Below are 12,001 nucleotides of genomic sequence, written 5' to 3' on the forward strand. Positions count from 1 at the left end.
TAGGAAGCATTTTGTGAACGTTTCTAATAAATCAATAATACTACTTATTTTATTTAAACCCAGATATTCGACTCAGCAGTTACTTTGGTGCAAACTACGGGAAACGAGAAGCAACTTTTAATGATGTCAGGATCCCCAGAGAACCCGAGCATTCCAATCTTTTCTAGGAGCAACTTCATCGCTCTCAACTTTAAGTCGGACTCTTCAGTTCAGTATTCGGGATTTGAAATTGAATACGAGGCCGAAGGTGAGTCTTGTTATTTGTTTGTTTTGTTTAGGAACCACCGAAGCTTTTATGGAGTTTTGTAAGATAAATGATTCCAAAATTTGCCTGTTAGGTATTTTTTACAGGTCTAATAAAAAAAAAGTGCGAGAAAAAAAAATAAACATAAACCTATGTGAAAACTTTGAGCAACAAAAAATCTCCAATTACATTCAACTTCGCATTATAATAGTTTTACAACCGATTTTGTTTCTAGTTTGTAAACGTCTTTTAGGAGTTTTGTTTTGTTCTTTCGATTTTTTTGTATAGCGCAAAACGTGAATCTTCACCGAGCAAAGAAGTACTAAAATATTTCATAAAGGTGCCGGTACAAACAATTAAAATGTTCAGCAAATGTTTTTCGTAAAATAAACCTAATATTTTTTTCTGCATGATTTTTTTTTCTTCTTGCAAAGGACTTCGAACGGTGGCGTTCAAAGAACCAAGTCAGCGCTTGGATGCTCCAAGTCTTCCACCTTCCACAACAAGAACTAGAATCCTAGGTAAGCACTTCACATTATAACATTAACATTAAGTAATACTATATGAATAAGTATTATTTGTGTTTTCGATCAAATACATTTAATTGGAAAACTACAAATTTAAAAGTTCAAAAAAACTTCAAAAGAATTTTCCCCTGATACGCTGAGTAAGAAATGTTTCTTTGAGAAGCCTGCAAAGCTTACCAATACAATCTTACAGCGTTATTGACATGCGGTTTAAAGTGACTCAAGTCAGGCCATTTGCCAAACAACATAGGTCTAAGTTAAGTCGTTGTTGAAGTTGCAGTTTAAGCCATTATCATGACAAGTCAGATCACTTTCATCAAAGTAAAACGTTAAAATTTAAAAACTGGTCAATTTATTAAAACAATCTGTTTTACAAGCAGAAACAAATTTATTTAAAATAAGTTACTTTGCCAAAACCACCAACGTTAAGGCAAGTCATTTCGGATCAGTGATACAACACTGCTATGTGAAGCATGTTTTTATGTTGTTTTAACTGTTACATTTAGTTAGAGAATGCCAATCCAAAAAGCTAATTTAACACACTTGGTTATAGAAATTTTCTTGCTTCAAAGAAAATACATAGTACAGATAGAGCCTAATATATCAATTCTGTAGCATTTTAATGCGTTTTGACCGATTCTTTCAGTTGGAGAGTGTCAAGCAGACCTGGTAGCTACCGAAGATCCACAACTTCTCAGCCCACCAGGTTACCCGCGTTTGTACCGGAGTAACCTCGACTGTGATTGGTGGATTAAAGCGCCCTCGGGTCAAAGAGTTCAACTCACTTTGGGGTTGATCAACACACAAGCCTGTTGTGACTTCATAGAGGTCGGTAAAAGTTAATGTGGTCGATTTCCGAGAATATTGATAAGAAATGGAGTTATTAGATACTTTGTATAATATTCCGATAAAGACTAAGCTGTAGATTGTTGCATAATGCAAATTACCCCAGCATAATTTTACATTGGTTATTATTTATTAAATATATTCTTGCCAGTTCAGCAATCTTTGCAATCGTAAAAAAATACCTTAAACTCTTTGTACAACGTTGTAACTCCATCCTGAACAAGTGATTCAATCAAATTTGCACTAGTGACTGCGTAACGACCTTATTAGATGATATATCGTTCACCTTTGCCAAACAGCCGCGTAAAACGCTTTGATTGCATCTGTTATTCACCAAATCGTTTGGCCTTTCCCAACAGCAATGTTGCACTTTCAAGCAAATTTAAGGTCAATGGATAAGAACATGCAACTTTTATCTATGATCAGCATTAGTCATCAATGATATCTACGCTTTGCAGACAGACGCTTTGAAATGTCAGAAGCGGATTATTCCAGCAAACTCGCCAGGGGCTATTCCCAAACCCGTGCCAGACATCAAGCGTTCTGAGTTATTTTTAGAATCCAACTGCTGGGGGGTCTTTCCGGGGCCAAGTGGTTTAAAAAAGTGTGTTGAAAACGCATATTTTAAAGTATATAAATTGGCAATGTTTTTTTAGAAATGTTTCTTACGCCCCTAATTTTGTCGAAGTCGCAGTTATATGCAAACCTATTTATTATCTCCCGAACGTCAAGGAAAGTTTGTTGTTAATATAAGTTATTAACCTTGTTTAGGCTGACTGAGCGATGGTTGTCCTTTTTTATACTCGACATTCAGATCAATACGGCTGACTATTAATTTTCATGCTTAGGTATGTCCGATAATTTCGGATCTGAGCCGATATCCCATACCTTGGAATCGGATGCGAAATCCGTGGCGGTATTTACTCGTCCGATACTCGAGGGGTATCGGTGCCGATCAGATACTTAATTAATTTTAGAGTTTTAGCCATAATTTGCGATCAAACGCACCGCAGTAAAAGTGTTATATCTCATTAGGTTGTACCGCTACTATGGTGAGATTTTCATACAAAACTTGCATTGGCTTCGGAATTTTAGCACGCACACTTTTTGCCAAACATTTTGATAAAGTAATAATATTGTAAACATAAAAGGATGGTCGATGCCACGTATTTTGCTCCGATGTCGATAATTATTATGACCAAACATGCAAAGGTTACGTTTAACACTTTAACTGCGGCGTGCCCATAAATGGGCCCAACGACCACCAGTCATTCTTACTGCCATACAAAGCTCATTAGTGTAATTCTTTTCCAGCCGGGGTGCTTTTGAAAGAAGTTGTACTTTCTTTTTGACTTAAAAAATTTAAACTGGCCATACTGTTTGAAACTTGTTCAGGTTTTCGACGGCGAGGAGAGCTTACTCCGGACCAGTGGGGTGTCGAACGCGGCGCAGAGTTTTGTTTCTATGTCGGACGACGGGCTGAGGTTGATTTTCACGAGCGACGCATCTGTGAACAGAGCTGGCTTCCGGGCTGTTTATAGAAGCGGTGAGCAATTTGTAAAATACATTTCCCCATTCAACACTGCTTTAAAGTAGGCAGTCATAAATCATAACCAAGCTACGATCAATGGGCAAAAGGCGGCTATGGGGCAGTGTTACAAAAAAAGTCCCAGTTAACCCATTATTAGAGCTCATAGACTCCAAGTCATTAACATAAAAAAAGTTACATTATTAATATTAGAATATCGTTTAAATATTATGAACAAAATCTGAAATATAACGAAACCCCAATATATAGAAAGTTAAAAAAAATATTTAAAACACGTAATTTTACCTCAAGTTATTTCACACAATGATTTAGATACAAGTCTAGCCATTTGCGAACAATAATTAAATTAAGTCACTTGAAAACGATGACTTGAGTGAACCAAGTCAAGTAATTGAATTAGATAAAATACCGCAGAAATACTGAAGAATGCAATTCCAAACTAAAGTTTTCAGATTTTGTTTAAAAAATTAGAGTTTAATAATATCTTTAACTGGACGACATGTTTCATAACGCTAACTCTGACTGGACCAGTGGTTCTCAACCTTTTTTCTTTCGTGGCCCATTTTCGTTGCACAAAAATTCCGTGGCCAAATAAATTTTTATGAAAGAAAAAACTATAAAAAGGTTTTAGAACAAAACAGCGGAGCATATATTAAAATGGATTATTTATTCAAGCGTGCATTAGTGAGGTACTTGCTTCTGAACAATAAATTTACGTTCATTTACATTCCTTCTCAATTCCTGTAAAACTAGGTGGTATATTCACACGCCTTTTTAAATGGGTTTTGTGGCCCACCTAAAAAGTTTCCATGGCCCACCAGTGAGCCATGACCCACAGTATGAGAACCGCTGGACTAGACAAACCGGAAATATTGTAGGCACTAAGATAACAAATAATGTGGTAAACATATTACATAACACTGATTTCGGGCGATTTTTTATTAAATAAGACTTTAACGACTTGGATAAGATAAATTGCCCTTTTGATGCCACGTAGAGCCGCATGTAAAGCTAAAATCACTTTCTACGTAAATTGTGGAAAATTATTACATTGACGCATTATGTGAAACAGATTTTGCTAAACCAGCTAAAAAAAGTTTTTTTAGCAATATTTTAACCACATGAACTCAAATTACATCCAGTGTTTAATTTCCAGACTTACTATAAATCTCTGCACCTGTTTATCTCCAATCTCACGCCCTAATCCATTAAATGCATTAGCGCCAAGCCCTATACTTAAACCACAGCACTTCAGATTAAGGTGACATTTAAAAGTCATCTATATACGCAGGTGCACAACAAACTGTGTGTATTATGCAGGCCTATTCTTTACACTTATGGTTAGAGAAAAGTCACGTTTAAGTGACATAGGGTTTTGGCAAATGCCAACTTTCACCTGTAATGTCAAAACTGTGGAATGTCAAAATGTAGAAGGCAATGTTTTGAGTATTTTTGGCGAAAAAATCTATTCACCTAAGCACTGTGTACAACTATACGCAATTAAACTAACATAGCATGGTTACATTATCCTTCAATAAGTGTTCATTTTTATCATTCATACAACGGGTTAGGGTGTTAAAAAAGATTGCAAAAATAACTCCACATAACAAGTATATATTAAGGTAGACTATGCACAGATCTGTAATGTAGAGTGATAATAAATGTCAAAGATAAAAAGGTCGAGTAGATCGACATCATCTTAAAAATGACGTTTCGATACGAACTTGTATTATTTTCAGTTAATGCGACTGAATTTATTCAAAACCTCATTTATAAAAGGTGGAACGCAGCTCTTATCATTCGAGTTTGTACTCGATTAGTAGAGCGTTAACTAGCACCTTCAGGTGTTCAACAGCAACCGCGTTGTTGATACGGTTTCAACGTTCATTCCAAGTTTATATTTTCATTGGATTCATTGCAATTTTCATTTTGTTCTCTTTTCTAGTTTCTGGAGATGGTCCGGTTGAACCACTTTCCTTACACGGTAAGTATAGGGCGAACTTGAAACATTTATTTTTAAGTTTATTGCAGATTTGCTGCGGCAAGGAGTATCTATAATATTATTAGTAAAATGCCTTATTATCATAACAAATTGAATCGAAAATTTCGATTTATGTTTTACTATATAAAGCGAGATTCCCCAAATAGTGTTTATGTTGAGTTTCACAAATTGATTTTGCCCTATGTGTTACAGGTAAACTACAGTTTTTCTAGAGTTTTCCGGAAATGTGTTAATCTGTATTCATTCTTTTCACACAAACTATAATTCCCAACAGCTGTATGTGGCGACGACTTGACCGCCAGTGTTCTAAACCTTCGTTTCACTTCGCCCAACTACCCAAGGAGTTATCCAGGCCAGGTAAACTGTAGATGGAGAATATCGAGGGCGAACACAAGGATGGCGATCGAGATCACGATATTGAGAACCAACATGCCCCGGTGCTGTGATAGACTTGAGGTAAGGGAACGGTCAAAGTATATCTGCGGTAGGTTTATTTTTTTATTAAATTTTGATTTTTTGTACGTTAATTTATTTTATCTTGTTTTATACTTTTTAGTTGAATTATTGCTCATAATTAGGGCGATTGTGTTTCGACTTTGCAAAAAAAGTCAAAATTTTGTCAAAATTTACACGTTAGGTCAAAATATGTCAAAATTATTTCAAGTCAAAATCGATTAAAAATTAAAATGCACATAAATCGTTTACAAAATTAAAAAAAACTATAGTCAGATTTATAAAATTGTCGTTCAGTTAACGTTTTATCATAAAAGAATAGCTTTGAATAATATTCAACGAGATTTTAACTGTATTATTTTTTTTTTTCAGGTAAAAAAATAATCGCCCTACTCATAATCGTACGAGTTTACCAATTGTTATAGTTTACCGTTTAATTTTACATTCATTTATTGTACTTGGAGTAGGCTTGCTATAATAATGAATTGACTGGGACTTGACAAGTTATATTTGTTATAACTTGGATGGGGCCTAAATAATTTCAAAATTACTTGTTTACCACACTGGAGGATGACAATCTATAAATGCAACATAAACCTGCTTTACCAGAGCTAACCTTTCGAGGTTTGATCGTTTATAGTTTAATATGTGGGGCCAAAGTCAGCCAAAGACTTAGGAATGCATAAAGTAGAAGGTTTTGGGAGAAATATTAAATTGGAAAACGTTTTTCTTGTAGTTCCAAATGTTATCAGTGTTATTATATTTGCAATTTACATAACTTGGAAATTTATGTCTAGCCAAAGGCTATACTCGCGATGCAGCGCCAACTGCGCATAAAGAGAACTCCCAGCAACCATACAGTGTTCTTGTTGTTTTTTTAACTTAAAATTGCACTTTTGTGAGTGTGTGGGGCGCATAGTGCAAAAACCGAAGTGTAAAAAAGTATAACCCTTAAAAACACAGACATGCTGAACTGCAATATTTTTAAATGTATGCTTTTGAAACTATTAATAGACCGCTATACGCTGTTTAATCAGTTAACCATCGTTTTCGCGTCAATTAGACGAGTATTTAATAAATTTTATAATAAACTTGCTAAAACACTTTCGCCTATAAAATTTTTAATTATCATACAAATTATTTGATCTAATTTTTTTGAAGGTTTTAAAACACCCTATATAGTTTCCAACGAAATTTAAAACTAAAAACGCAATAAAGTGGTGGTATTCATTAAGGTAAAAAGATAGGCTCCACATTTTAGGCCTTCGTCAATCGCACTGAGTTATAATGACCTCATCTGCACTTTAAAACTCGAAATATGTATGATTGTGTATAAGGGGTTATTTAAGGTCGTCATTGCGACTGTTTTTAAAGAATATCGTCACACAATTACGTCAAAACGTCAAAGCCAAGCCCGACAAACCAAAATTGGAATAACAAAGTTAAAATTTGCCATAAAAATATAGTTTGGGGGGTACAAGGCCTACTCCGCCCCTGACAAAACGTTAAAAAAGAACTCCAAACAGACCCAGAAGTAGAAATGCGATGTTTGTTTTCGCGAATTTCACGGACAGAGAAAAAGGCTCAAAATTGCGATGTTTTTGCAAACCACCATTACCGGCTTAAGGCGCGCGTCGCCTGAATACGTGACGTCGCGAAGTCCGCATCGCGCTCGTCAGTGTTACGTCACAATCCCACGTTTGTTTAGGTTTCTCGCGGGTGCATAGGGCAGTAGTTAGCTGTTTTGGGCGAGAATGTGTGATAGGTTAATGGGGTTGTTCCACGTGAGTTTTTGCGAAAGTTTGATTGTTTGTGGAAAGGTTAATGGCGGATGCAAAAATAACGTGATATGAATGCGTAAGTGGGAAGTTACGAATGCTGAACCAAAATTAAACTATTCGGCCTCAAAATTGCAGGGTAGTTACACAAGGGTAGTAAAACTTTAAATTGCAGCAAAAAAAATAATTTGGTTAAAACAAACTAGATTCGTTATCCAACTAAATTAAACAAAAAACATTGAATAAGCTCTGCCCAAACAGGAACAGCCAAGCATGCAATAAACCAAAAAAATACGTTTTATTGTAAAAAAACTGTTTTGATTCGGTTTGAAGTATACTGCAACCACAACGAAACCAATCAATGGTCAGGAGGCTCAAGTTAAAGACAATATCTATGACTATGATGTTAGTGTACACGTGTATGACAATAAACAAACGCTATACAAAAATCCAACTTTCGTAATCACGTACCTGCCTCTATTGCACGTCGAACTTTTAGGTGTAAATTTATCGCAACAAGGAGATTAACATTCCTTGAAATGTTCAAAACGCCAGCCCTAAATATCCTTTTTTTTATTAATTTAAGTTCTAAGCGTGCTCTTTAGATTCAGAACGAGGACGGAAGTTCGATCGCAAACCTCACAGGAGTCAGATTCACCAGACAACGATTTGTGATTGGTGGAAATGCTAAGGTTCTGCTGATCGCAAATTCAACAAGACCTGGTAATGGATTCACCGCAACTTATAGGCAAGGTTGGTTTTAAACTTAAATAATAAACCTTACAAAACACACTCAAATATCATTAAGCACATTCAAGTTCTGTTCATGGTTAGTTTAAATTGCATACAAACTTGTTTTTTTTTTGTTGTCGATTTTTACAGGGGATTTCTAATCTTACAGAAGAATTTAATAAATTGTTTTTAAGTTAAATCGTTAAGTTTGAAGTTGGTCAAATAAATCTGAGTCAGTTTCGGCAGATTTTTGCTAACATCATTAAAAATCACAACAGGTGTTTTTGTACTAATGGTTGTCGTGTGATGTAAATTTGTAACATCATCCCTGAACATTTATCTTCTTAATGAAAATGCTGGTTCCGCCCTGGATCTTATATTCATATACTTAAGAAACTACCAAATTAAAACACTCTTTCCGTGTTACAAATTTGAAAATGTTTTATTATAATTCGTGAAAACTTCAGGCTCAAAAGTTTTTACAACATTGAACCGTATTTCTCCGAAAAAATTATTTAATTTTATGTTTCAGTGTCGATGCGACTTGTTCCAACCACGACCGAGTTGGTGCTGACTGCTGCCCCAGTAACACAAGCTGGTACCATACCTGCCACACTACCGGGACCTACGGGTTGGTACTGAACAAGCACAGGAGCGCATCACTATACATACAAATGAATATTTATTTTTCAAATAGCGCTCAGCAACCCGGTGTGTTGTCGGCCATTGGGGATAAACTAGGGTAAAAATTGAAACGAGATCTAAATACATGTTACATTCGCCAAATTAAAAGCGTTGTTAAAATAGCCAAACAAATATGAGGAATGGTCTCCTAACCATTTCGTGAAGGAGGTGGCGGACCGAATCTGGCCGAGAGCCGTAGGTTGTTTTTTTTTCAAAATCTATGTCAGTTCGAAAAGTCATCTGCAAAACGTGTTTTTTGTTTCAAAGAACGCACAGTAACCCAGTGTGCTGTTGGCGACACCTTGCGGGCACTCGATGACGCCACCACGTGGATGCGGATATCACGTGTTGTCGGGATGAGTGACGTCACGAACTGCTGGTGGACGATAAGAGGGCGTATGACGTCACAACATGTTAGACTCACTTTCACAAGCTTCGACATGGACCCCTGCTGTGATTCTATCATCGTGAGTTGCTGTTTATAACTTAGTTTTGCTGTAATCTTGGTGTTTGCAACTACGTTACTGTTAACGCGTTTCCAAATTATTCACCCTGTTAAGCCTTTGTTCAAAAAATAAAAAATTATTAACAAGCTATTTTGTCCAATTTAAGTTTGAATTACCCGCATTTGCAAAATGAATTAAGAACACGTCTTGGCTGTTTTTAAAAAGTTTAAGTCAAGTCAAGGTACTTAACAAAAAATATAAACAAATTCAAGCACATTCTTGGCATTTATGACCTAAACGTCCAAATCGAATGTTTACATTATATATTTTGTGTATTTTAGATCCTTGGTTTAGACTGTTATGAAAACTATAGGCGGCATTGTTTGGTTGTTCCAAACAAAACAATTATCATTATTGACGTCATAATAGTGTGAATATGAATCATTTGATTCACTCTGGTTCTGTTGTCTTGTACTAAAACGACAGAAATCGGCTCAATTTTAAAAAAACACTATCCTAAGGGTTGTTAAGTCAAGTCATTGCCTTTTAATCGCTTTTAATCGTTAATTGTTTTATTCTCTGTTATAAAATTCCCCGCATTCGCTCAGGTGTACAACTCACTCAGCCAAGTGCACTCAGATGCCACGGTTATAAGGGAACTTAGCGGATCTGAGCGAACCCCTCAAGTGGTTTTCTCAACTCGATATTTCCTCTCACTATTCTTCCACATCGACACGCTAGGGGTCGCTAAAGGGTTCGAGGCAAACTTTGAAGCAGTTGGTGAGTTGAAACTTGATTAGTACTTCACATTTTGAGCTGTGCAATCTTTTAAGGTGGTCGCTGTCAGTTTAAGTAAACCCTTTTAAAAGGAATCGTCGAGTTGCCTTTTAAAATTTAAATTTTGATGAATTAGCGTAAAAACATATTTTGTAAATTTAATTAGGCTAAATTCAGGAAAAAAGTGTAGTGTTCTACTTAAGAGTAAATTTTTAAACCATGTCATTTCGTGTTGTATATTGAAAAATAGACATCGTATAATCTAAACTCTAAAAGGTGATAAAATATACAGCCAGTAATACCAAAGCGTAAACAAAGATAAACATGTAAGTTTTACAGATTAGCAAATACAATTTGTCAAGCCATTTTTTAAATAACTTAAGTCCAAGTCAAGTCCCAATCAAGTCAATATTAAGGAAAGTCAACTCCAAATCAAGTCCTTGTCGTAAAAAGCTGTTAAACTATTACAATTGGTAAACTCGTCTGATTATTATAAATAAATCTACCAAAAAATACCAAATAACAAACATATAGAAAGCAAATATTCCATAAAGTGAGATAAATTCCACAATTTCTTTTATAAATAATTTATGAAAACACTTAATTTCAACCATTTTTGTAAAACAGTTATTTGACAAAATGACTCAAGTCGAGTCATTTGAAAACAGTGACTTAGGTGCACTTAAGTCAAGCCACTCAAGTCATTGACTTAAGTCATTACAACACTAACACCCACTTTATTATATCCTTATTTACAGACCAGTTGTGTGGATTCCGCTACATGATACCCGACTCACGAGTTGGGGACCTTAACTCGCCCGACCACCCGCTCAACTACCCGTCCAACTCGGATTGCGAGTGGACTCTTACAACCACACCTGGACGGGTTGTTCAGTTCACTGTGGACGAGTTGAGTACAGAGAGTTGCTGCGACATATTGAAGGTAATTGCATGATGTTGGTTTGCTACACTTCACTATATGTTTCTCAACGAATGTGTCGCGACCCAAAAGATTTTGTTGAATTTCTTAAAATTTATATACAGAAATGTTCATAGGTCCACATACAAGTTATATCTTGATTAAATTTCAAACTGAACTGCGATTCATAAAACTCATTTTAATTTCGGAAAATATTTTTTTTCTCCGGTGCACTATGTACGGATTTGTAATGTAGCTTGATATTAAATTGCAAAGTCCCCAAAAAACTAACTGAAAACTCGCATATCCGACCAGCCATAGCCAATCGCTACAGTTATCCGGCCCTTTATGAAAAACAGTCTTAACAAAAATGATAATTATCGTTTGCTTTAGATATACGAGCAGGGCAGGGAAGTGAACGAACTGAAGGGAAATCAGCAGATTCCAGTCTACATGGTTTCAAGCGATCACACTGGCTTCAGGATTGTCTTCAAGTCCGACAGTTCGGTGCAAAACACAGGGTTTAGGGGCGTTTTTTCGTCGGGTGAGTTAGCACCAAATGAATTACACACTGTATATTACTTAACTTGATTAACCCAGGGCTTCCCATACTGGGCTCGCGAAACGAATTTTTTTATTTTTTTTTTTGGGTTTGATATGCCAACTTAATGCAAAACAAGACCCTTAAAGCGCGCATTACTTCATAAAAAAACGTGGGAAATCCGACAAAGAGAAATGTCATGTTTAAAACTGTTTTTTTTTTTAAAAGGGGTCTCAGACTGAAAAGGGAAAGCCCTGGCTTAGAGGACTTACATAGTTACTACAGTGGTGTACATAACAATGAGCAGAGCAATCCTAGTGTGTTATTTTCCCTATGTGAAGTTACATGAGTAAAAAAGGGTATTTTTATATTAAATTTTGCTATTTTCTTTATTTCAGCTCCAAAGGATGATGTCATTACGCTTAATGTACCATGTGAGTATTAGTTTGTATATACACTAGTTTAAATGAACCTTCCTATTTAAAAAACAACTCAAGTATTAC

At 35.7% G+C, this 12,001-nt stretch overlaps 1 protein-coding gene across 1 annotated transcript in view; it reads left to right on the forward strand.

The window, feature by feature from the left end:
- The window catches only part of LOC146134665 (cubilin-like), a 35,643-nt gene that overhangs the window by 3,166 nt on the left and 20,476 nt on the right, over nt 1-12,001 (forward strand). The window contains exons 3-15 of the mRNA XM_083397873.1: nt 64-247; nt 679-765; nt 1,418-1,599; nt 3,013-3,163; nt 5,112-5,150; nt 5,443-5,624; nt 8,005-8,152; nt 8,664-8,762; nt 9,083-9,282; nt 9,870-10,041; nt 10,797-10,981; nt 11,351-11,501; nt 11,897-11,932. Coding sequence (XP_083253999.1) covers nt 64-247; nt 679-765; nt 1,418-1,599; nt 3,013-3,163; nt 5,112-5,150; nt 5,443-5,624; nt 8,005-8,152; nt 8,664-8,762; nt 9,083-9,282; nt 9,870-10,041; nt 10,797-10,981; nt 11,351-11,501; nt 11,897-11,932 — 1,816 coding nt within the window. The remainder of the gene's footprint in view (nt 1-63; nt 248-678; nt 766-1,417; nt 1,600-3,012; nt 3,164-5,111; nt 5,151-5,442; nt 5,625-8,004; nt 8,153-8,663; nt 8,763-9,082; nt 9,283-9,869; nt 10,042-10,796; nt 10,982-11,350; nt 11,502-11,896; nt 11,933-12,001) is intronic.

This window comes from Ascidiella aspersa, chromosome 9 (genome assembly GCF_963924565.1).
Source record: "Ascidiella aspersa chromosome 9, kaAscAspe10.2, whole genome shotgun sequence".
NCBI classification, from domain to species: domain Eukaryota; kingdom Metazoa; phylum Chordata; class Ascidiacea; order Phlebobranchia; family Ascidiidae; genus Ascidiella; species Ascidiella aspersa.